This window comes from Hipposideros armiger, unplaced genomic scaffold (assembly GCF_001890085.2).
Source record: "Hipposideros armiger isolate ML-2016 unplaced genomic scaffold, ASM189008v1 scaffold_33, whole genome shotgun sequence".
In the NCBI taxonomy this organism is placed as follows: domain Eukaryota; kingdom Metazoa; phylum Chordata; class Mammalia; order Chiroptera; family Hipposideridae; genus Hipposideros; species Hipposideros armiger.
The window spans coordinates 442,591-467,637 of record NW_017731383.1 but is presented as its reverse complement, the minus strand read 5'-3'; the positions used below and the strand labels follow the sequence as shown (position 1 = coordinate 467,637).

At 61.8% G+C, this 25,047-nt stretch overlaps 1 protein-coding gene across 2 annotated transcripts in view; it reads left to right on the top strand.

Moving 5' to 3' along the window:
- Positions 1–24,617, top strand: part of ADAP1 (ArfGAP with dual PH domains 1) — a 46,913-nt gene extending 22,296 nt beyond the window's left edge. The window contains exons 2-11 of one of the 2 annotated variants that reach the window (XM_019637475.1): positions 1,587–1,717; positions 5,659–5,750; positions 10,991–11,073; positions 17,312–17,424; positions 18,168–18,314; positions 22,195–22,278; positions 22,512–22,574; positions 23,076–23,147; positions 23,327–23,555; positions 23,637–24,617. In XM_019637475.1, coding sequence (XP_019493020.1) covers positions 5,662–5,750; positions 10,991–11,073; positions 17,312–17,424; positions 18,168–18,314; positions 22,195–22,278; positions 22,512–22,574; positions 23,076–23,147; positions 23,327–23,555; positions 23,637–23,665 — 909 coding nt within the window. In that variant the 5' untranslated portion in view covers positions 1,587–1,717; positions 5,659–5,661 and the 3' untranslated portion in view covers positions 23,666–24,617. Of the gene's footprint in view, positions 1–1,586; positions 1,718–5,658; positions 5,751–10,990; positions 11,074–13,574; positions 14,220–17,311; positions 17,425–18,167; positions 18,315–22,194; positions 22,279–22,511; positions 22,575–23,075; positions 23,148–23,326; positions 23,556–23,636 lie in introns of those variants that run through there. The other variant, XM_019637474.1, reaches the window with a different exon arrangement.
- The last annotated feature ends 430 nt before the right edge of the window (positions 24,618–25,047 follow it).

The following is a 25,047-nucleotide window of genomic DNA, read 5'->3' as shown; positions in this document are numbered from 1 at the left end:
GCCTCAGAGCGCCCACCTCTGTGTCCCTGTGTGTGGGGGGCACGTCCCCTCCCCAGTGCCTCAGACCCACCCGAGCCCGTCCTGTGCCAGCCAGCCTCACCCCATAGACGTTGGCGTGTGTGCTCCCCGCCCATCCACCCGATGTAGGAAGCCAGGCCCCGCGTACCCAGAGCCCCTTGGGAGAGTCTGCTGAGGGGCTGGGCGCTAGCCTTCAGGATGACGCGGCTGTTTTTCTCCTGAAACTTCTCTATTCCCAGTGCCACTTAGAGGCTGTGTGTCTTGGGCCAGCGACCTGCCTCCCTGGCCTCCACTTGACCCTAGACTGTGTCACACCCTTGGGGATGGGGATGGGATGCTGTGAGCTGGGCTGCGGTGGAGAGTGGCCGGTTGCCCGGCTGCTGGGACCAAGCTCCGGCAGCTGCTGCACTCACCTGCTGGCCCCTTGGGCTTCTCTACCCGCAGGGAAGTGCCCAGGGCCCAGGACATGGTTGTGAGGCTGGGGCAGGAGCTGAGCTGTGGGCCGGGACTGTGGGTCCTCAGCCCAGAAACTAGAGGTGCCTGCACCCTCACCCCCCCCCACACACACACACAGTGTGCCCCACATGCTAACACAGCATAGGGCTGTGTGGGCCTGTGGCTCAGGCATTTGGTGTCTGAGGAGGGGCTGGGACCACCTGGCGCCAAGGTGGGTGCTTTGGAGGTCCTTGAAGGGAGGTGCGGGGCCACGTCCTCAGGAGGGCAGGGGGTGGCCTGAGGTGGCCCACAGTTGGGCACAGCCACCTCCCAGCCCTTTCTTATCTGGAGGAAAGTGTCTCCCCCCTGACCCAGGCCAGGGGTGTCCATGTGGTTGACCCCCACAATCCCTGGGTCTGTGGACTCCTGGCCCCTCAGGCCGCAGTGACCACAGGGTGGGCACAGCCAGTCCTGGGGCTCAAGCTGGTGGGCTCAGCCGGGCCAGGAGATGGTTCTGTGTGAGTCCTGTCGGTAGCCCCGTCCTCGCCTGGTTTTCACGAGGGATGTGCAGAGGGGAAGAAAGCGCCCCCAGGCCCCCGGCCGTTCCCTCCCCAGTGATTGGCGGGCGCAAACCGTGCCCCTGTCACCCCGTTTAGATTCCCTACCGTTCGCTCTGTCACGTTTGCTTCATCTACACATGCGTTTCTGTTGAAGCTTTTCAAGTAAACTAGACACCAAGACGTGTCACTCCTGAGTGTGTCGCCGTGCATGGTCAAGCCAGTGTCCTTGTCACACTGGACAGAGTCAGCGCTCATCCTGGGCTGTCACCTGGCACGTCGTCCGTCGTCCATTCTCGACTTGCTGTCGCCCAGCATCTCCCCTGGCTACAGTGTGTCCACCCGCCGTCTGGGAGACCTCCGTCCCCAGGCAGCTGGGATGACCGGTGGGGCTGCCCCTGTGGGGACATACAGGGGCCCCTGCCAGGGGCCCCAGACTCGGTGACCTCGACTGCACATGCCAGCGTGCCGCTGCAGCAGATGGGCAGACCGAGGCCAGAAGGACGCCTTGTGGGGTTGGAGCTTCCAGCCGTCCTGTGCTCTGCTCCCTCTGACACTCTGCCCTTTGCCCTCCAGATCCCGACTGGGCCTCTTACACCCTCGGGGTGTTCATCTGCCTGAGCTGCTCCGGCATCCATCGCAACATCCCCCAGGTCAGCAAGGTCAAGTCCGTCCGCCTGGATGTCTGGGACGAGGCCCAAGTGGAGGTACGGCCTGGAGGGGAGGAGGGGAGATGGGAGGGGACCCTGGGGACTTTGGCTGGGAGGTCCCTTCAGCCCTGGTGCTCCAGGCCCCTGGCCTAGGCCTCCTGGGGCTGATGCTGCCCTGAGGTGAGGCAGATGACACACACCGGCTATAAAAGGGGTGGCGATGGGGTTGGGGTGTGGAGACCACCAGTGGGGTGCAAGAGGGTAGAGGGGTGGGGGCAGAGCAGGTGGGGCCTGACCCTGAACCCCCACCCCCACCCCGTGGAGGTCGTGGGACACAGATGGGGAAGCGAGGGGCAACGTCTACTGGCCGCTTGAGGTCCCACTGCAGGGACGAGGGCCAGGAGGCATGGTGGCCACCCAGTGACAGAAGGTGGCAGCATGGCCGGGGCCACCGTGGGAGTGGGGGAGTCCAGGGTTGGTGGCCCATGTGTATCCCCCACCTGAAAGTAACTGGTTCACTGCTCTGTGTCATCTTGGTGACATTGGCCTCCCGTGGGAGCTTGTTAGGAATGCAGAGTCCTGGGCCCACCTGCTGAGTCAGAATCTGTGCCCAGGGGACACTCATGAGACACCCTCAACTGAGCGGGCCAGACGAGACCCGGGAGGCCCGCCTTGGGGCCGCCCTGCGGTGGGTTCTGGGGGCCCAGGCGGAAATGACATGTGTGTGTTGCCTGGTGGGAAGGAGGGAAGAAGGACCCAGACTCGCATGCTGCCAGGAAACCTGCTTTCTACCTGCACTTGCTCACGGGAAGGTCTGCAGAGAGACGGGCCGGTGCCAGTGGTGCCTCTATGGGGGCAGGGGCCTGGATGTCCTCGGTGTTCTCTGCACCTGTGCTGTGTCCTTCAAACAGGGCGCTGAACGCCCACCCCCAAAGAGGGGCTGGGTCTTGCCCTGGCTTCTCGCTCCTGAGTCTGGAAGGGAGCGCTCTGTGTGGCTCTTTGTTCTGGGCTGGTGGTCAGCTGGGGAGTCCATGCGTCCAGCCTGAGCCAGGCCAGGGAGCGGCGTGAGCACGCTCCGACTGTCCAGGGCTCCTCTGTGACAGGGCTGCAGCCAGGAGCTGGCTGTGACCGGGCCGACTCGAGGGGTTCGCCTTTCCCCATCTCTTCACTTCTCTCCATGTCCTTCTCCTGAACTTTGTGTCCTATACCATCTTTTTATTTTTTTATTTTTATTTGTTTTAAGATATTTATTGGGAATTGGGGGAGGGAACAGCATTGGGGAATCAGGGGGAGGGGAACAGACGAGTTGCTGTCCTTTTGTTCTTCAGTCTAGTTGTGGAGGATGTCGCTTCACTGGCCCATGTTGGTATTATCATTGCGCTCTTCCTGGGTGAGGCAGATTGGTCGCTGGCCTCTGGACGGCCGCTCATGGCGGCTCTTGGCAGCTCACGCTGGCTGCCAGCCGTTCACAGTAGCCCACTGCAGCAGGGGCTGCAGCCTACGCCATCGCCGGCGACTCACGGCAGCCCAGCTCCAGGTTGAGCTGTTGTTCAGCATCTTAGCTGTGGAGGGCAGTGTCACTGGCCCTTATATNCAGATGAGGGAGGCGACCAGGCCCAGCCGTGCCATTGCCATGTGTGACGTGCAAGGACTTAACGCCCCGTCGGCGCATGGCATGCGTGCCTGCCTTTACTGAGCATGTTTCAAAGCCCAGAGTTGGGCTTCTGATGGACTTGGTTAGAGGTTGTCTCAACCACTCATAGACCAGGCTGGTCGTCAGAGTCACCTGTGGATGTTTAAAAATACAGATGCTCAGCCTACTGAGCCTGACTCTCTGGGGCTTCTGTATTTTAAAAATCTCAGTGGGCTGAGAACTGCCAGGCTGCGCTGTATTCCTGCTGTCCACTGCAGGGTCTGCTCCTGGCACAAACCTCACACACAAAAAGCACACAAGTACCAAGTGAAGCAATTCGGGGAATGAATGAATGGCTGAACACTAAAGATCTTTATAAAACAGTTCTTTTTACTGAGATGAAATTCACATCACATAGAATTCCCCATTTTACAGTGAACAGTTCAGCGGCATTTGGCACATTCACAATGTTGGGCAGCCGCCCCCTCTGTCTAGTTCCAAAACATTTCATCCCCCAGAGGAGACCCCGCGCCCACTGGCCGTCACGCCCCACCCCCGCCCCAGCCCCTGGCCACCACTCACCCACGTCCTGTCTTCGTGCAAGTGCCTGTTCTGGACACTCCATACGAATGCAGTCACACACCGTGACCTTTTGTGTCTGGCTTCTTTCGTGTAGCATCATGTTTTTGAGGTTCATCACATCTTTTCGCTTTCTTGGTGGTATCCTTTGAAGCACAAAAGTTTTTAATTTTGAAGAAGTTCCATTTATTTTCCTTTGTTGCTCATGTTTTTGGTGTCGTATCTAAGAAACTATTTCCTAATCCAAAGTCACAAAGATTTCCTCCTATATTTCCCTAAAATTATTTTTTAAATTGTCCCATGATTTTTATCTACTACTTTCATTGATTGATTAACTTTGGAAATTAAATGTTTAATTCAATTGGAGTTCACTTTACTGGAAGGTGTACTTTTCCTTTGAAGCTTTCCCAGTTTCCTGACCCTGCTAATAACTGACTAATGGACAGTCCCCACTGGCCTGCGATGTCACCACTGCTGTACGTTACTATGCTGTCAGAGCTACTCGGTAGTGGACACTGGGTCCTGGTGGCCCCATTGCTGGACCTCTCGGTGTGTCCCATTGAGATGTGCTTTCTGTTTGGCATCTGCTTTGTCTGTGGCAGTGTGACTGCAGGTATTAGCATCTGGTAGGAAGGTCCTCATTTTCAGAACTTTCTAGGATATTTTTGCTTCTTAATTTTAAAATGAACTTTAGAATCATTGCTGGCTTTAGAAAATTCTGTTCCTGCTTTTGTGTGTGTGTGTGTTTGAGAATTGCAAAAAGCGACACAGATTAACAAGGGAGAGAGCCTGCTTCCCGTCTCCCCGTCCGAGAACGAATGAGGGGCATCTTCGTTCGTGTTTCTGTTGCGTCCTCAGCAGCACGTTTTTTCTCTGTAGAGATTTTGAACATTTCTCATTAGGTTGATTCTTAGGTATTTTGCCTAGTCGCTGTGGTAAGTGGGTCTTTCCTTGTGTCATAACTTCTAGCAGATTGATGTTTTATATAGAAAACAAATTGACTTTAGAATTCTAATTTGGTAGCAGTCTTTTGCAGAAGTGTCTCATTTGTGATTTTTCCAGTTGATCTTCTTGGGTCGCCCATGTTCATAGTCCGATGGTCCTCAAAGCACAATGACTTTAAAGGGAAGGGTTTCTCGTCCCCTTGTCCTCGAGGCCCATGTGGTCAGGCGCTGCAGGGCACCCCAACCCCAGCCATGGCTGGAGGTATCTCCCACATGCCTGGCACGTCCCCGCCTCAGGGCCTTTGCACGTGCTGTTTCCCCTGCCAGCACCTCCCTGAGAGCCATTCCCCATCCCCCGTGTGTCACCCTCCACTCCTGCTCCTTTCCTTTAGCATTGGTTACAGTTTGCAATCACATTCTTGCTGTCTACAGTCTGTCTGCCTTAGAGGGACATCAGCTTCGTCTGGGCTGGGGGGCCTTGCTGTCCGGCCTATCTCCAGGGCACTCCCTGTGTCTGGCACACATTAGCTGCTCCCTAAATATGGGTCCCCTGCGTGAATAAGCCAGGCCTTTGTGTGAGGCAGAGGGAGCAGCTGTGCAGTCGGGGTGCCCATCTCGGGGTGGCCATGGGGCTCAGATGCTGCTGTCCCAAGGACACACTCCCCTCTGTGCCTGCTGGGGAGGCGAGGTCCTGTGCCCCCCCACTCCAAACGGTTTCCCTGGGATGGGGGTGGGGGTGTGTGGGGTATGGGAGCTCCCATCCCGGCAATGGCCACGCGCTCGGGGCCCTGGAGTCTGCCCGCCCGGCCTGCAGGCGCTCTGACCCAGCGTCTCTCTTGCAGTTCATGGCATCCCACGGGAACAATGCTGCGAGGGCCACATACGAGTCCAAAGTGCCACCCTTCTACTACCGGCCCACGTCCTCCGACTGTCAGTAAGTAACAAAGGGGCTTTGTCAGGGTCGCTGGCAAACAGCGCTGTCCTTGCGTCCAGGCCCCGCTGGGCTCCGGGAGGACCCGAGGGGCAGGGGAAGGGCGGGGAAGCCGCTGGCTGTTCCTCTGTGCGCAGCTCCACGCGCGCTTGGTTTGGTTCTGGGCATGGCAGCCGGGGACCTGGGGAAAGGTCTGGGGCCCCCTCCCCCGTGGCCCCTGGAGGCCTTACACGAGTCACTAACCTCTCTGAACCTCAGTGTCCCCATCTGCCCACCCCATGGGGCCTCCGTGACTGTGCTCAACCTGGGTCCCCAGCCTGGCTCCCTCTGACTGTCCCCTCTCCCATCCAGGCTGGATGGCCCGTTCCCACGGCCACACGCACCTGCCCCACATTTGCCCCACCTGTCCCTGGCCCATCTCTGATGACACCCCCAGCACCCTCGGGCCTGGTTCCCTTTTGTTTTTCTGCTTAGGACCCTCCCTCTGGTCGCTCAGAGCTGGGAAGCACTGAGTGCTTTCCCCTCGGGCCCTGCGGGCTGGGGGCTCCTGGGGGGGTGGCCCTCACATTCTCTCTTCCTGGTGCCCAGCACAGGGTGGGGACACCTGCGGATCAGTGCGAGGAACAGTGGGCCCATGTTCTCGGGGGGCTGGGGAGCTGGGGCAATCAGCTGTCTCCTGATCCTTCCGTGAGGGGCTCCTGGGAGACCCTCCCCTGGCTCAGGAGCAGTTGCTCAGGCCTGGCCTTCCTCCTGTCCCTCCTCCTCCAGCACCTCTAACCCCTAAATGAGCCCCCAGGGTGCCCTGGCCCCTGACCTCCCAGGCCAGGGGGGTCCTGAGGCCCAGAGGGGTTGGCAGTGTCCCAGAGTGACAGACCCCAGCGGAGGGCTGCGCCCAGGGCCTGGGAGGTCATCTGCACACATGAAGTCCCACTCCCCGGGCTGGGAAGTCGCTGATCCAACCAGAAGGCTCCCTTTCTTGAAAAGGAGGTGGGGACCCAGCCCCCACTTTTGGGGCCAGCAATGGCCTGCCTGGCAGCACCTTGTCCCCTGCTTGCTCTTGACTCACATTGTAAACCAAAGTCCCTGTGTCCCCATCTCTGTGTTAAGTGAGCTCCGGGTGGAGGCCATTCTGGGCGGCTGCAGGGAGAGAGGGCTGGGAGGCGTGTCCAGACACGGCTGATCCTGTTTCTTTCCTTGCGTGTTTTTTGTCATGGGTGACACTTCCCACGAGCCAGCCCATTATGCACTGGGCGGGCGTGCTCCCCACCAACCATGGGGCCCCCAGCCCTGCCGGGCCCCGGTATGAATCACCGAGGCCGGGCAGTTATTTCTGAGACATGATGTTATCACTCAGCCACAGGCTGCTCTGTGGTTGGGCCATTTGCCCGTGTGCCCCAAATCTCCCGCCTGTGTGAGCCTGTGACATGCCCCTTGCAGGGGTGTGTGATCAGGGCCCCCCGGGTGACTGGCCCACAGGCAGGCCCTGCCTTCTGGAAGCCTCCACCGGGGAAGGCTCAAGCCCTGAGCCTGACACGGTTCCCACATGCAGTAGGCACTCGGGTCTGCCAGGCCAGGCCCTGAAGGGCGTGGATGCCGGGAGGGGGGGTCTCAGAGAGCCCCTCACAGCGGGAGGAACAAGAGACGCCCCCCAGCAGCCACGAGCCGGCGGTGCAGGGGTGGTTTCCCCAGCTTGCTGCAGCGCCCACAATGGAGGTGTGGTTGGGTTCCTTTGCAGGCTTAGGGCGCAGCTCCCCGGTTTGCACTCTGACAGGGCTCTTCGCACGACAGGCCTGTAGCAGCCTCCAGGGGGCAGAGACCCACAGGCCTCAGTTTCCCCAGCTGTAAGGCCTGGAGGGTGCCGCCTGGTACCAGGGTGTCCCAGGGACAGAATGAGGTGACATGAGGCATGTGGCTGAGTCTGGCCCAGCGTGAGTCCTCCGGACAGTGGTCCCCCCTCCCCGTCCCCGTCAGAGGCTCAGAGCCCCCGTGAGCTGGAACTGAGGGAGAAGCATGTGAGGCTGAGGGTCGCTTTCAGCGGCTGGCCCGTGACTCAGGCTGTCTTCCTGTGTCACCCCCCGTTCCCCACCCCGTGCCCTTGAGTTTCGGTCCTGACATGGGGGAAAGACAGTCATACCACCCCTCTCAGTCTGACTGAGGGAAACCAAGCCCCGGCCTGCTTCCTGTGTGATCGGGGCGGCGAGGGGCCTGGTGTGGAAACGCAGCGAGCACCCCGCTTCCCAGCAGCTGGGGCCTGTGGGTCCCAGGAGAAGTTCTAGAGCCCGAGATCTCCAGGGTCCCCGCGGGCAGTGTCCCTGCTGAAAAGAGCGCTGTGCTCACTTCCTGGGGCCTTGGTGACAAAACACCAGACGAGAGTTCACTGTGTCACAGTCCTGGAGGCTGGACGTCCGAGAACAAGGTGTGCAGGGTGGGGCCCCCCGAGGCCTCTCCGGGGCGTGGAGACGGCGTCTGCTCCCTGTGTCCCCATGTGGTCGCCCCTCAGTGTGTGTGTGTGCGCCCCGATTTCCCCTTTCTGTAAGGACCCCCAGTCAGGGCCACCCTCTCCAGCATGACCGCGTCTTAATTTATGAATCTGCAACCACCTAGTTTCCAAACAAGGGCCAGTCTGAGGTCCTGGGGGAGAGAGTCCAACATGAGATTTTTGGGGTGGTCACAATCCAGCCTGTCACAGCCTCAGGAACCCCACAGATGAAATGATGGGTCTGGAGGGGGCGCAGGGCAGGTGGAGGCAAGCGCTGACGCGGGGCTGAGCAGGAGGGTGTTGTGCCCCCTGTTCCCAGACAAAGGGAAGGAGCCGCCTGGGTGCACTGCTTCTGTGTGGCAGGGAAACCGAGGCACGAGGTGGTCTCGTCCCCAGGAGGCCAAGCCCAGCCCCAGCCTCTGGGCAGGAGCCCTGAAGGACTCAATCCAGGGGCTGGGGGTTAGACTAAGGCATCCAGCGATGACAGTCAGATGCCAGCACCAGGGCCAGAGCCGCAGGTACACGGGCAGGACCCGTGTGCACCCCGCACACCCCTCCTGCGGCCACATTTGTCACAGGTCATTTCAGCAGGTACCCCCGTTCCCGGGCTGCACCAGCCTTGGGGGTGCAAAGCTGTCTGGCGCTGTCCTGAGCTGCAGGTCAGCCACACCCCTGGCCACCCCTGCCCTCCCGGCACCCCTCCCAGCCTCTGGTCTTCTCTGGGGTGAGGGGACCCATTTTGACTCCAAGGGCCCTGACGGGTGCTGGTGGGGGCTGTGAGGCCCGATTCTCCAGAACACAGGACAGATGCTGGGAGTCCTCCAGGTGGGCTTCATCCTGGCCCCCCAGACACCATCAGTGGGGGTGTGGGCACCCCCCCACCCCCCACCCCCGTCACAGGCTTGCTGGTTGCCCTGACACAGGAGGCTGGACCAGGTGGCCTGAGGAGCTCAGGGCCCGGGGCCGTGGCAGGGCCAGCCCAGGCAGCAGGCGACAGGCTGCACTTGGGACCCACGGTGACCCCGTCGGGATGGCTCTGCCAAGCGGGACGGGAACTGCCCACCACTCCCCGCAGCGTGCCCAGTCCCAGGCCTTCCTCCTGTGGCTGCTTCTGGAGGCTTCTGGGCCTGGGGAGGCCCTTGTGTTATAGACGAGAAACTGGGTGCAGGAGGGGAGCTGATTCCCTCTAAGGGGGTGAGTGGCATCCCCCAAAAGATAGATCACGTCCTCACCTGGGCTGTGAAGGGACCTTGTTTGGAAACGGGGTCTTTGCAGATGATGTGGATGAAGGATCTCGAATGAGGTCACGCTGGGTTAGGGCGGCCCGACCTCCATGCCCGCTGGCCTCGTGACAGGCCGGAGAGGGTCGCTGAGACGGCGCCTGGGAGGAGGGCGGGGGTCGGAGCGGTGCGGCTACGCGCCAGGCAGCCCCAGAACTGGGAGGGGGGTGAACCATTGTTCTGAGATACCCCGTGGCTGGGAGCACTGACACACACCCCAGAGCCGCAGGTGGGGCTGCTGCAGGGTGGGCCGGACCCCAGCACCCCAGGATCCAAGCCCAGCTTTGCAGCTGACCGCGGGGCCAGTGAAGCCAGAGGCTTCCTGTCTGTTCTGTTCCGTGTGGTGGACTGGGAACGGAAGCTGGGACGTGCCGAGGCCCAGCTCACCCTCCCCCTGGGCCCGCACGCCTGGGCGGACCGTGTCTTCTGAGGTGACCTACAGATTTGTGCGTTTAAATCGCACGAGTCAGAAATGGAAACAGGCCGTGGGGCCCTCTGGACACCGGTCTTGGCACATCGGCTGATGGGGCGATGCCACCTTCACACCGAGAGCAGGGGTGGAGCGAGCTGGCGGGCTGAGTGGGAGGTGGGGGAGCTGGCGTGAGGTCAAGCCCACTGGGGTCACAGAGGTCTGTGAGCACCGAGAGAAGGGAGGGAGCTGGCGCCGTGGGGTTCGGGTGCACACTGCCTGTGCCCTGCTGGGGGACTCCAGGCCATGGGGAGGCGGGCGCGCCGATGTGGGGGCGCTCGCGTGTGCCGCCTCTGTATGGGGGTCAGGCCGGCCTGCAGGGGGGGCCTCCTGCTGGTCCAGCCCCGCCCTCCCCGACAGCTGCGAACTGTACCTCGGGACCCAGCTGCCGCTGCGGCCAGTTCTGGTGTCCTCAGCGGCCACCCAGGGGCTGGCCCGGCCTGTCCGTCCCCAGCCGAGCTGAGCCCTGCCTGAGGCAAGGGAGAGTGCAGCCGTGGGGCGGCCTGAACACACGCTTAGAGAGGGAAGGCAGTCACAGCAGCTGCCACGCGGCACGACTTGTCCACGTGAAATGTCCAGAACCCACAAACACAGAGGCAGGAGGTGGATTCGTGCCTGGGGGCCAGGGTGTGGGTGCCAGTGGGTGCAGGTTTCTATTGGTGGTGGCGGGATGCTCTGGAACTAGATAATGGGGTGGGGGGAGGCGCACAGCTTGTGAATATAGTATCCACCGCTGACTTGAGCACTTTAAATGGGTGGATTTGATGGTATGTGAATTCTCAAATTTTTAGAAAGAGGAAGTATTGAGAGATAAAACTGTGGTTAGCAAACACGTTTAAAAATCAAAGCTGGTGGCCCTCAGCCCTGCCTTCTGCGAGGCAGTGGGACGCGTGTCCAAGACGGCTCTGACGGGTGGTCTCTCAGGAGCCACACGCCCGTGGTCAGGCTCAGGGAGCGTCCCCAGGGTGCCCGCTGGACCACGGGGTCAGGCATCGCCTCTGCTCTCTCCTCCCAGCCTCCTGCGCGAGCAGTGGATCCGGGCAAAGTACGAGCGGCGGGAGTTCACCGACCCCGAGAGGCAGGAGCCCTACTCCGCGGGTAAGGCGGGCGCCTCTGCCCTCCCTCCTGCCTGTCTCTCTGTCTCTGTGTCTGTGTCTCTGTCTGTTTCCTCCTCCCCGAGCTGCAGAATTATGAACCTGGGTGACTGGTTAACCGGCCTGAACACGTGTCCAGCCGCTTGGCCTGCTGACACTGAGCTGGGTGGCCCAGTGTCAGTCCCCTGACCGAGCGGGTGGGGTGTGGGGACACGCAGGGCTGCGGCCGGGAAGGTCTCCCTGCTCTGGGGTGGCCTACAGGGTGAGCGGGTCCTGGGGGGCGGGGGGGTGGACAGGTCTCTGGCCCAGGTGTGGGGCCGAGAGGGGACACTGTGCAGGCGCCCCGAAGCCAGGGATGGGCCCGGCTGACCGGAGGCTGTCAGCACCACGGCTTCTGCTGCCAGGAATGGCGTCCTGTTCAGAGCAGGGAGCGCACAGGGTATGAATGGATAAGGGCTCCGTCTGTCCGTGCACTGGGGTGAGCCCTCTGCCATCCACACGGCCGCTCGTGGGGTAACTGGCTCCCTGTCCAGGCGGTGGTTGCGAGGCCGGGAGGGGCCCTGCCTGCAGCCTCTCCTGACCCCCCGCCCCTAGCTCACGGCCAGTGTACGGTCTTGGTTCAATTCCTGTCCACCCCAGCAGTCCTTTCACCCTGTGCTGATGGTCCCCAACGTGGGACATGGGCGTCTGTGTCTGTTCTGCTCCCGGGACTCCCCACGATCCGTCCCAGCCTGAACCCCAGCCCACTTGCTCCGGAAACCCCAGGAAGGCTCAGCCTTGGCTCCTTGGTCTCCCCGGCATACACGTCTTAGCACCTGAGACCAACATGGCGTGCAGCCTCATTTCGGAGGTGGGGGCAGGCTGGGCCGATACAACCACACCACTGAATTTTTGTGTGTTTTCACATCGGCACGCTCTGGTTGTAAGCGACAGATGTCCAACTCAGGTGTGAGGAAAACAGGAAGTGCATTGGCTGACACGGTGGGCTGGCTTCAGGCACAGCTTGATTTGGGGTTCCGTCAGCGCTGCCGGGACTGGGCTCTGCCCCTTGGGTCGGTGCCTGTGCTCCCGGGGCAGGTTCCCTCCAGCAGGTCCAGGTCGTTTCATCCCTCACACAAGTTCTCTGAGCAAAGGGCGTGTGAGGACAAGGCCCGTCTCGGGCTCTGGCTGGTCAGGGCCGGGTGTGTGACCCTGTGGCGATGACCAGGGAGGTGTGACGTGGGCTGCCTTGGGAACCAGGAGTGCTCCTCGCGAGAGCCGGGGTTTGGGTTCCAGAGTGGGGCGTGCACGCAGGGCGGCCAGCTCCTGGCCTTGTCCATCACAGGCCTCTGGCGTGTTTGGGTGTCAGTTCCGGGCTTGGTCAGCTGGGCCGGGCCTCTCCCTGTGCCCCCCCCCACCACCACAGAGCTGGGGAGGAGGTGACACCTGAGAAGCTAGGAAGGCTGGCACCCCCCAGGTGAGCAGTCCCTGGCACACTGGAGGGCCGGGCTCCCTGCTGCTGCCAATCGTGCCTCCTGGTGCCTCGCCGCTCTCCCAGCAGCCCCCAGGCTCACGAGTCATCCCTGGGCTGGCCTCCGGGCTCCCCTCGAGTGCAGGAGACCGCGGGCCTCGTCCCTGGTCCCCACAGAGGGGCGGCAGCTGCTGTTGAAGGCGGGGCCATGAGGGGCTAGTTACAAGCCCCACACGGGGACCCTGAATGAAGCACTGTGTCCCCTCCTTTTCTTTAAAGCCATCGCCCCCAGGATGTTGATACCCCAGGCCCTGTGCCTCCCGCAACGGCCCTTCCAGCCAAGCCTGAGGTTTATAGGAAGGGAATCCTGGTCTCTGCCTCCACTGACACCCTCCCTAAGCCACCCTCAGGGCAAGGTCACCCTCAAGCTCACGTGGGGAGGTGCCCCAGAGGTTCCCCCGCCATGGTCCCGTGTGAGGTTCCTGCCCATGCTGCCTCTGAGTGTCACTTGCTCATGGCAGAGACCCCGCTGTGCCTGTGCCGTACACGCCCAACGGTCTCCCCCCAGGATGGGGGGCAGCGCCAGGCACATGCAGCTCCCCACCACCAGCCTCGCGCCGCCTGGCTGCCCAGCACCCTGCTGGGACAGAGGGGCAGGCCCCCAGTGTCCAGGGTGGGGCACACGGCACCCGAGCGCCTCCTGGGGGGGACTCCCAGGCCTTGCCAGCACCCCTGCCCTGTGGGTGTCCCTGTGAGCGGGGGTTCCCGTGGGCACTTCCTGCCCGGCCCTGGCTTTGCCACAGAGCACTTTCTCACCCACAGAATGCGGAAGTCCGCCAGGAGGGAGGGCAAATGCAGGGTTTGGGGAGGGCCTGGGCCTGACCTGCGCCACCGCAGGCTGCTGGGGCCCTGTGAGGAGCCTGACAGTCCGCTCTGGGGGTCCCCGGGGGTGTTGGAAGTGGGGGCAGTGGGCTACAGGGTGGGGTCAGATGCCAGGCCGCAGGGCGGGCCTGCCGGGGCGCTTGTCCCCGCCAACGCGGCTCCAGCTGGGGCCTCAGCTGAGCCCAGGGCTTCACAGGAGGGCGTCCTTCAGCCCGGCCTCTGAAGGGCAGTTCAGGCAGCACGGCGAACGGCGATAGCCCCGATTCTAGCCCACAGGATGAAGTGGATTTCCAGGGTCCACACCGACAGAAAGAACCAAACCAATACGAGAGGAGGGGAGGACGGGCAGCTTTCTGACAACGGAAATCCAGCCAACAGACGTGGAAGGCACATGCAAAGGGGAAGTCCGTCTGTGGGACCCAGCGACACCGTCGTAGGCAGGACCCACAGTGGTCGCCCCGACCCGAGGGCGGGGGGCAGGCACACAGCACTGGTGGCCTCAGGGGACTTCCCAGGACACTGCTGAAGACAAAAGGACAAGGACTCACTTCCCACTGGAGAGACCAGCAGACTCCCTTCTCCGGGTGACCGAGTCCCTGTCACCGCCACGGGCATGACGATGCCCACTGAAAATGCATCACCTCGCCCAGTCATGAGAAGACGTCCGACAGTCGATCCAAGGGACACTGGACAGAACACCCGCCCAGCAGCCCTCAAGAGCGTCAAGATGGAGGAACCGAGAGTGTGCGGAGGCTCCGTCAGCAGGGTCCCGGGGACCAGGGAACCAGGGCAGTATTTGGTCAGGAACGTCACCCCAGGTGACTGCCTGGCTTTGAGGCCTGGTCACGGGTGGGCTGTGTCTATAGCGGGCCCGGGGGGCAGAGGGCCAGCGGCGGTCTCCCTCTCGTCACCGAGCACCTACATATGAGCACTGCCAGGCCACACAGGAGCTGGTGTCAGGGAGTGAGCATTGTGGCAAGGGCACCAGGTTCCAGGGGGACCCGACGGGCAGGTGCCAGCCTGGCACTCCCCACGGCCTGAGCCCTGCGCTGCTGCCTTGACCAAGGTCGCTGGTGAATGGGGGCACCTGGGCTGGGCCCCCTGCGTCCCTGCCAGCTGGGGCTGACCCTGGGTGACAGCTGCTCCCAGCTCCCACCCCACGCCGACCCGCCTTCAGCCCGAGCCTCAATGGCTGCCTTTCACCCGTGGACAATGCCCCCCGTTGTCCAGAGGGCCAGGCGCGCAGGCTGGCCCCAGTCACCGACAGACACAGCACTTCCTGCCGAGCTGTGGACCCTGCTCTTCCCGGGGTCTTACCCCATCTCCTCATGCTCCCCTCCCCGCCCCCCCAGCTGCCTGGCTGTGCAGAGCCAGAGCTGTGTGCTGCCACCTCACCCCCACCTCTGTCCTGAATGTCACAGGGCAGACAGAGCCCTGGGGGCAGGGGCTTTCTGAGGGAGTGACAGAGCCCGCCTCTGTGTCTCAGTTTCCCCATGTGTCGTGGGGGACCTGGTGCCCAATATGGGGTTGTTTTTGGAAGCATTAAGAGACGTCAGTGCAGGGCACAGAGGGCTCACGGCACCGCTGGGGTGGCTGGTGGGGTCGGGTCGAGTGACGGCGGTTCTGCGGTTTAGCTGGGCGGTGGGAGGGGCCATCTCTGCCCCTCCCCAACCGTGACCCAGGCAGGCTCCCCACTGGACTCAGACCGTGAACCCCACTTCCTGGAAGCACTTTCCACGTTCTTGTGTTGGAGCCCATGTGTGGGTGTCAGGGTTTGGGGCATGTGGACAAGGAGGGGTGCTCTTGGTTTAATCTGACCCCGAGGGGGTGGCTCCCCAGCCCAGGTCTGCCGGGTGCTGGGCACTTGTGGGGGCGGGGGGGGGGCGCTCACGCATCTGGGGTGGGTGGGAGGTTCCTGCGAGCCAGCACCCTGTTGGCTGGTGAGCGTGGGGATCTGTTTCTGGTGCGCTCGCCCGGTGCTGGGTGCTGCAGGATCACACGGGGCAGTGGTGACGCTGGGGAGCACCAGCTCATCCCCCCGGCCTCGCTGTCAGCCGTCTCCCTCCTGGGGACCAGGACTTGGTCCCCAGTTCCCTGCTGGCTGCTGTGTGACTGCACAGGTCAGGCAATGTCTCCGGGCCCCGATAACAGGGACCCGCAGGCCAGAGACCGCCCCTGGCCGCTGCCACAGCCCATGTCCAGTGGGGCCTCCTGGCAGTTCCTGGGGGTGCGCTGGTGTTGAATGAATGAGTGAAGGAACGAACAGATGAACGAAGGCACGAGAGCAGGCATGTGGGGAAGTGTCCCCGTACCGGGCACCCGGTGACGGGAGTGACGGCGTCAAGTGCCTGAGCACACGCTGTGGACGTGCTGCAGCCCCGGGGGCTGGGCCCTGAGAGCAGCCCCACGCCTCGCGGCCGCCTGCACCCACAGTGCAGCTCGCTCCTCAGTGCGCAGCGGGGCCCGAGTCCCGACAGCCCAGTTCCCCAGCCGAGGGACAGCGGTCCGAGTGAAGCCACTGCCAGCACTGTTGCCAGGCTTCCATGTGAACAGCTTCCATGTCTCGCTGGGTTGCATCCTGTGTCACTGTTTTCCAGGGTGGCTGCAGCCCCTCCCCCAGCGCAGGAGGCTCCCAGGCTGTGTGCGCTCCCACACTCGGGACATCAGTTTTGGGGTTTGGTTTGGCAATTCCAGTGGCTGTGCAGTGGTCTCTTGTCTCCACTAGCACTCAGAATCTCTTCCTGAACCTGTACCAGGCACAACACGGGTTTGCTCTGTGGGGCGTGGCAGTGGGCTGGCTCCTCCGCGCGCTCTGGAGCCAGCACACAGTAGGTGCTGGCACACAGTAGGGCCCAGCACCTAGTAGGCCTGGGCACACAATAGGTGCTCAATAAATGCTGAGTGAACCATCTGGCCTCCACCCCAGGATGGGCCAGCTCTTTGGGAGACTTCTCACACAGCGGGCTCCAGGTGTGTGCCAGGAGGCCCCACTGGGCACTGCCCCACTGTGCAGCCTGGAGAGGCCCCCGTTGTGGGGCGCAGTCGGCAGTAGCAGTGGGGGCAGAGTGACAGACCCCTCAGGCCTGGACCGTGCTGCTGAACGCTTCACAGTGACGGCATGAGCTGGAGCCTGGAGTCTGGGGTCCAGATGCTTAGGCCTGGGCCTTCCTGAGTGAGGCGAGGGGCCTGCGGCCTGGGCAGGCGTCCACCCCCACGCCCGTTCACTCTGAGGCTGAGAGAGGACGCTGCCTTCGGGCCAAGGGCCAAACAGCTGTCCAGCTGCTGGGACCATGCACGTCAGGGACCCTGGCCAGCGCCCCCCGAGAACACCACAGCTGCTGTCCCAGTGTCTGGAGGTGGGCGTCCCGGCAGCTGGCTTGGGACCCAGACAGGCTCAGGCAAGGGTTCCCTTCGTCCCTCCGTGTGGCCTGGGGACATGTAACAGCCAGTGCAGAAGTGTGGGGTCAGGAGCGTGGCACCATCCGCCTGGCTGTCTCACCCCGTCCACCCAGCGTGTCCTGAGGCCCTGCTGCCACCTGCTGGCCCTCACGGGCAGTGCAGGCCGGCCAGGGCTCCTGGCCTCTTGAGAGCGGCTTCCTGCTGGGGCTCCTGTTGGGTTCAGCTCCAGACCGTGCTGGCAAGGTGACCTTGGACCAGGACTTCACGTCTCTGAACCTCAGTTTCCTGTCTGTCCGGCGGGGACAGTAACAGGCTGTGCCTCAGAGGTCCTCCTGGGGACATTATGAGAGGCTGCGTGTCAGGGGCTGGCGGGCGTTTCCTGGGCTACGCGAAGCCGTGCCGGAGGCACCCTGTGCCCACCCTCAGCGAACACAGGGTCCTGGGCTCAGATCAAGTGGTGGCCCCCAGCCTGCTCCACAGGCCGTCTGACCCATGTGCTCTCTCTCCTCAGGATACCGAGAGGGCTTTCTCTGGAAGCGTGGCCGGGACAATGGGCAGTTTTTAAGCCGGAAGTTTGTGCTGACTGAACGAGAGGGGGCCCTGAAGTATTTCAACAGAAATGATGTGAGCGGCCTGGGGGTGGCAGGTGGGGGGCCCGTCCTGGGGCAGCATCCTGGCCTTCTGTTCGAGGGCCTGTAGTGGCTGGACACTGGCCCCTGGACAGCAGTGCCAGGTCCTCAGCTGCCCTCATGCAATTCCTGGGAGCCGTGATCCCCTGTTCCTTAGGGACACCCTCATCCACTCCTCGGGGCCAGGCCTGGGTTGGGCCCTTCCCTGGCAGGCACTCCCAGGTCTGAGAGGAACAGAGGGGACTGGCTGCAGTCAACAGCAACCCCACCAGGAAAGCACATGTTGGGGTGACAGTGGCGGGTGGGAGGGTTCTGTAGGTCCTGCAGCTGGCAGAGCCCCTCAAGACCAGCTCCAGGTCACATCGCCCGTGATACAAACAACCACGGGAGATCGTGGCCACAGCCCCGCCGCCCCTGCCAGCCCCCAGAGCAAGGAAAGAAAGGAAGTCTGGCAGCAGGGCGGTGCAGGGTGAGGGGGTGACCAGACAGCAGCCGTGTGCTGCAGGGGCTACGGCGGCGTCTGCCGGATGTTGAGTGCCCGTCTGTGTCCCCTGGGAGGGGGTGCTGTTACCATAAACTTAGACCAGGGAACCCAGGCCCAGAGAGGGTAAGAAACGTGCCCAAAGCTGCACAGCACAGCAGTTGTGCTGCCATACACAGAGCCCACCTGCCTGTACCCTTGAGCTTGGACCCTCCCCCCACCCCCCACCTGGCACTGAGGTCCCGTGTGTTTCCCAGGCCAAGGAGCCCAAGGCCGTCATGAAGATTGAGCATCTGAATGCGACCTTTCAGCCGGCGAAGATAGGCCACCCCCACGGCCTGCAGGTCACCTACCTGCGCGACAACAGCACCCGAAACATCTTCATTTACCACGAGGACGGGAAGGTGGGTGCAGGGCCGGGCTGTCTCAGGGGAGCCCAGGGCCACCAGCCCACTCCTCCGGGGCCTGTAGGGAGAGGACCGCAGGTCCATGTGGAAGAGGGGGTGTCCAGTGTCCCCCCGGCGGCTGACCCACCTCCCCCACCCCCCAGGGCAGCCACCCTTCAGCGGTCCTTTTCCTTACTGTGGTCAAACACACACAACGTAAAATTGCCCATTTGAACCGTTTTAAGTGTCCAGTTCAGGGGCATTAACCCCACTCGCGTTGTGTGGCTGTCCCCACCGTCCATCTTCACTTTTCCATCTTCCCAAACTGAGACTCTGTCCCCATGAAACACTAACCCCCTCGCCTTCCCCAGCCCTGGGCACCCACCATCTACTTCCTGTCTCTGAGTCTCACTCCTCTAGGTCCTCGTATCAGTGGGGTCACACAGTGTGTGTGCTTTGTGACTGGCTGATTTCATCAGCAGTGTCCTCAGGGTCCATCCACGCTGCAGCAGGTGACAGAATTCCTTCCTTTCTAAGGCTGAGTAACGTCCACCGTGTGGCTGGACCCCATTTGTCTGTCACTCACCTGTCGGTGGACACGGGGCTGCTCCCGCCTCCTAGCGACTGTGCCCAGTGCTGCCGTGGACGTGGGGTGCAGGGATCTCTGAGACCCCGCTTCCTGTTCTTTCGGGCGCAGACCCAGAGGTGGGATCGCCGGGTCACATGGTGGTTGTGTTTAATTATTTGAGGACCCTCCACACTGTTCCCACGGCAGCGGCACCGTTTCACGTCCCCTCAGTGTGCACAGGGTTCCATTTCTCCACGTCCTCGGTGGCACTTGTTTCTGGCGCTTTGGTTTCAGCCATCCCCGTGGGTGTGTGGTGGCCTCACTGTGGCCGTCGTCCCCCTCTTCCTCGTGCCTGGGGTGGCGAGCACCTCGTCATGGGCTCCTTGGCCGTTCTTGAATCTGTACGTCTGTTCAAGTCATTTGCCTATTTTTTGAATTGGGTTTGTTTTAGGAGTTCTCTCTACATACTGGATTTTAATCCCTCATCAGATATATAATTTACAAATATTTTCTCCCATCCTGTATGGTGTCTTTTTACTCTGTGACAGTGTCTTTTGATGCACAAAATTGTTCAATTTTCATGAAGTCCTATTTGCCTATTGTTTCATTTGTCACCTGTGCCTATGGTGTCATAATCAGGAAATCATTGCCAGATCGAATGTTGTGAAGGCTTTGTCCTGTTTTCTTCCAAGAGTCTTATTGCTTAAGGTCTTCCATCTAGGTTCTTGATCCATCTTGAGTTAATTTGTGTGTGTGACGCGAGGTGAGGATCCGACTGCATTCTGTAGCATGTGGACGCCCAGTGCTCTCAGCACCATGTGTTCAAAAGCCTGTCCTTTCCCCATGGAATGGTTCTGACATTCATGTCAAATATGATTTGGCCGAGTACGTGAGAGCTGATCTCTGGGCTCTCTGTCCTAGTCCACTGGTCTGTCTGCCGGCACTGCACTGCTCTGATTACTGGGCTTTGTAGTAAGTTTTGAAATCAGGAAGTGTGAGTCATCCAGTGTTGTTCTTCCTTTTTAGGATTGTTTTTTTTCTGGTTCTGTTGAGATTTCATATCAATTTTGTCAAATGCTTTTTATGCATCAGTTGAGATGACCATGTGTTTTTTTCCCCTCTTCTGTTAATGTGGCGCGTTATGTGGACATTACTGTTGGCCCATCCTTGCATTCCAGGAACAGATCTCACTTGTCCTGGTGTAGAACCCAAAACATGCTGCTGAACTCCGTTCACTAGTATTTTGTTGAGGATTTTGCATCGATATTCATCAGGGATGTTGGTCTGTAGTTTCTTTTTCTTGCAGTGTCTCGCCTGACTTGGGCATCAGGGTTATGCTGGCCCCATCAATGAGGTAGGAAGTTTCCCTCCTTTCAGTTTTATGCAGAAGTCTGAGGAGGATTGGTGGTAGTTCTTTAAATGTTTTGTAGAATTCTCCAGTGAAGCCGACAGGCCCAGGGCTTTTCTTTGTTGGGAGATTTTTGCTTACTGATTCAATCTCCTTTATCACTTGTAGGTAGGTCTATTCAGATTGTCTAGTTCTTTGTGATTTAGTCTTGGTAGGTTTTGTGTTTCCAGAAATTTGTATTTCATACAGGTTATCCATTTTGGGGGTGTACAAATTGCTCACAGTACACTCTTATAATCCTTTGTATTCCTGTGGAATTGGTAGTAATGTTTGTTTATGATGTGTCTCAGCTGGGGCCCCTTTGAGTTCTTCTTAACTAGAGTTCATTGAGCTTCTTGGATGTTTTATTTGTATCTTTCATCAAACCTGGGACGTCTTCTGCCGTTGGTCCCTGAAATGCTCTCTCGCTCCTCCTGGGACCCCCGCAGTGCATCTGCTGGTCCTCCTGACGGTGTCCCACGGGTCCCTTAGGTCCTGTTCACTTTTTTTCTGCCTGTTTTCTGTCTGTTCCTCAGCCTCGGTAACTTCCCCTGTCCGAGCTTCAAGTTCACTGCTTCCTTCTTCTGTGCTGCATCTGCCTTTGAATCCCTCTAGTGAGTTTTTTCATCTCAGTTACTGTACTTTTAGCTCCAGAATTTCTGTTTGGTTTCTTTTTAGGTTTTCTGTCTCTGTATTGATAGCTCTGTTTTGTTCGCGTGTTGTTTTCTTTCGGTTCTTTGAGTGCCTTGATGACAGTTGTTTTAAAGTCTTTGTGTAAGATATCTGCCATTAACTCTTCTCAGGGACAGATTCTGTGAATTAGTTTTCCTTTGAATGGGCCATACTTTCCTGTTTGTTTGCATGCCTTGCGATTTTTTGTTGAACACTGGACGTTTGAACCTAATAGTGTGGTAACTCTGGGAATCAGATTTTCCCCCTACCCAGGGTTTGCTGTGTTTTGTTATTGTTTGTTTTGTTGTTGTTTAGGCTGTTCTGTGCTGAGGATCAGTCTGAGGTGTAAATGTAATGACAGCCTCTGGCCCTAGGGTGGGAGGAAGGACCCCGAGGACTGAGCGGTGCAATGGATTGGGGTTGGGGGCCCCAGGGGTGAGCTGGAGTTCTTGGCAGGGGTCAGAGTACAGAGGGGGGCATTGAAGCACTGGCCTGCCTTGGAGGGGCAGGGCCTGGAGGGGCAGCTGTGGGGGATCCGTCCGTAGTGGGCGGGTCCTTGAAGGGCGTGGCCAGGGCCAGAGGCGGGGCCGAGGTTCAAGGCAGGGCTGGAGGAGGGCGTGGCCATGGTGGCCGGGGCGGGGTGTGGCCGAGCGGGTGTGAGGCGACCCAGCAGGCGGGGGTGATCAGCGAGGACTGGAAGGGTTGGCTGGCCTGCAGATGACCCTTTGCTGGCACTGGCGAGGTGCCATCAGGGGAAGCAGATTGTTGGGTTCATCCGGGTTGAGGGAGCCCAGCACAGAAAGGCCGGGGAGGGGCGGGGCCGGCACGTCTGTGGGAGGAGCCGGGCGGCGTGCAGAGGCCGGGCTGGGCGGAGCGTCGGCGGGCTGTCCCCACAGCCTCTACCCTCGTCTCTCTCCACCACCCCCAAGGGGCAGGGGCGGGGGCGGTGGGCTGGGTTTTAAATGGACGAGGCTTCTGGGCAAGACGACGTCAGGTCAGAAACAGCCCCCGCCGAACACAGGCCGCGCAACGCGGAGCAGCGCCAGGCCGCGTCCTCCCCGCTGCTGTCGCCCTGCCCGCGCGTCCTCCCAGGCCACCTCAGGGGCTCCCCCGAGCGCCCTCACCCCAGCATGGGCGCTCCACGGGGGCGGCCTGACTGGGTGGTACAGCCTGTCCTCGACCCCGACCCAGGCAGCTGGAGCGGCCGGGCGGGCGTGGTCTGGAGGGGAGGCCCGCGCCCCACCCACTCCGCTCCCCTCCGTCCCCTCCAGGAGATGGTGCACTGGTTCAACGCGCTCCGCGCCGCCCGCTTCCACTACCTACAAGTGGCCTTCCCGGGGGCCAGCGACGCTGACGTGAGTGGCTGCCGCCGCCGGGGCCCCTGGGCTGGGCGGGAGGCTGGCCCAGGGTGCACAGAGACCCCAGGGACCGCTGCCACTGACGCCTGAGATCCCCTGAAGTGACCACAGCCATCCTTCATCCAGAGGCATTTTAGCTTGAGCTGCAGGGGACAGGGAGCGGGGCCGGGGTGCGGGGCGCACGGTGAGGGTGGGGTCAGGCCTGGGGCTGAGCCCATGTTCCACCCCAGCTGGTGCCGAAGCTGACCAGGAACTACCTGAAGGAAGGCTACATGGAGAAAACGGGGCCCAAGGTGCGTCTGACCTGCCGCCCTGGCCTCGGTCATCTGGGGGCAGGCAGGGCTGGGGTGGCCGTGGGGGCTGGCAGTGCGGGCGACTCCCAGGCGAAGCCTCAGCTTGCCTGTCTCTAGCGGGTCACCTTGGCATGGACGGCCGTGGCCCCCGGAATGTTTTACAAGGAACAGGGGCCCCGCGGACCCAGGACCACGGGGGGGGGGGGGGGGGGGGGGGGTGTCAGGCCCCGCCCGATCGTGTACCTGTGACCTTGCTCAGCCCAATCCCGGCCACAGGAGTGACTCAGAGCCCGGGACCCAGGACCCACAATGCAAGCCCCGCCGGAGCCCATGGGGAGTGGGGGGCAGGCCGAGGGGGGGCCAGCAGGGCGCGGGCCCCAGAAGGCGGGGCGGCGAAGAGCTAAGCGGCTGGGTGAGCGTGAGGCGCTGCCCCCTGGTGGTCAGCGGGGGGCGGGGGCCCACGTCACGCCCACCAGCCGCTCCGGGCACACTGACCCGCAGCAAACAGAAGGCTTTCGGAAGCGCTGGTTCACCATGGACGACAGACGGCTCATGTACTTCAAAGACCCCCTGGTAAGCTGGGGCTCCCTGCAGGGTGGGTGTGGCTCCCCAGGGTCCCGGGCCCACGCCCCCCCCCCACTTCCCCAGCACAGCTGGGTCAGGACAGCGAGCTGCCCCGCAAGAACAGCCCCCAGGCCCGGGGGGGGGCGACTCGAGGGGCTGGCCCGAGGCTCAGCCTGCCGCACCCGCAGGACGCCTTTGCCCGAGGGGAGGTCTTCATCGGCAGCAGGGAGAGCGGCTACACGGTGCTGGACAGACTCCCACCGGCTACCCAGGGCCACCACTGGCCACACGGCATCACTATCGTCACGCCGGAGCGCAGGTTCCTGCTGGCCTGTGAGACGGAGCCGGAGCAGCGGGCGTGGCTGGACGCGTTCCGGAAGGTGGTGGACAGGCCCATGCTGCCCCAGGAGTACGCAGGTGAGGGCCGGGCAGGGCTGGTCGGGGGACGGCCGGCGCCCGTGTGGCCGTGCCAAGGGCGGACACCCATCCCTCTTCCAGTGGAAGCCCACTTCAAGCATAAACCCTAACCTGGAGACGGTCCTGGAGGCCTGAGGCGGCGGCGGCTGGACCGTGGGGGCCTGTGGACGGCGGGAGCGGCTCCCGGCCTGACGGCAGCCCCAAACAGCAAGGTGGGGCCCGAGCTTTAGCCACTGGGACCTTTTCTCTGGAACCTCACTGTGGGCCAGCCCGGCCCAAGCTGGTCATGCTGCTGTCCCCCATGACACCTCGGCCCTGCCCCACGCCCTGCCCACTGGACCCCACTTCCCCTCTGAGGGCCTGGCCTCCGGCCAGGGCAGCCCAGCACACCCCTCCTCCTCCTCTCCCTCCCTCGTGCTGCCACCTGCCCACCTGAGTGGGACACCACCGACCAGGAGGCTGGGCCGTGGGGACAGCGTGCAGCCTGCATGCCTCCCAGCCTGGCCCACCTCCACGTCCCCTCACATCCCTCCTACCCCTTCAGCAAGTATTTATTGAGCTGTGTGGGCACGGGGTCCTGGGGGCTGGAGTGGAGGACACGGCCCTCTCCCTCAAGGAGCTGCCCGGGGTGCGCACATGGGGCCCCGGGCACCTGGCTTGGGTGGGGCGACTGGAGGGTCAGCGTGTGCCTGCTGCCCACTGGGCACCTCAGGGGCCCACTCACAGCTTGGTGCTGACCAGTGACACCCCCACCCTGACCTTGCCGTCTGGTCCCTTGGAGCATGGAGCCCACTCACCCACCCGGCCCCCGCATGCCGCTGGCCCACCAGCACTTTCAACCACGGCTCCTCCCGGGTGCCCTGGCTCTGCTGCCCTGGGGGGCGGTGGGTGAGGGACGACGTCTGTGACAGCGTGTGTGGGGGTTACCTGCTGCCGGGTCATCTGGGCAGCCCCCAGGGGAGCCCTGGAGGGAACCAGGAGGGTCCCCGAGGGACAACCAGGGATGTCCTGCCACCCCACACACCTGTGTGACATTGGAATAAAGTGGGGCTCTGATGTGGCTTTGTTGGTGTCGGAGGCTGGGGTGGGGCTCTGGGCCCCAGGAGGACCTGCCCACTGGCCTCACACACAAGCCAGGAAGCGGGGGACACACCCAGGGGAAGGCGGGGGATGGGGCTGCCGTTCCCACAAGCTCCCACCTCCTGCATCTGAGCATAGGGTCCCCCAGCTCAGACCTGTTGTCCCCTGGATAGAGGGGCCCTGGTGCCCGTCAGCTCTGTCCCTCCTGAGCTGAGCTAAAGCCCCAGGGCAGGGTCCCCAAGATGGCTGGGCTAGGGGGGAGCACAGCTGCAGGGCCACCCCCACCCGGGGGGCTGCCGGCTTGCCCCTTCCTCAGAACCCAGGCCACTGCCCCAGCTGCGCTGGACGCCCGTGTCCTGACCCATGTTCTAGATGAGACTCATCTCAAGCCCGAGGCCGGAACACTCACCCT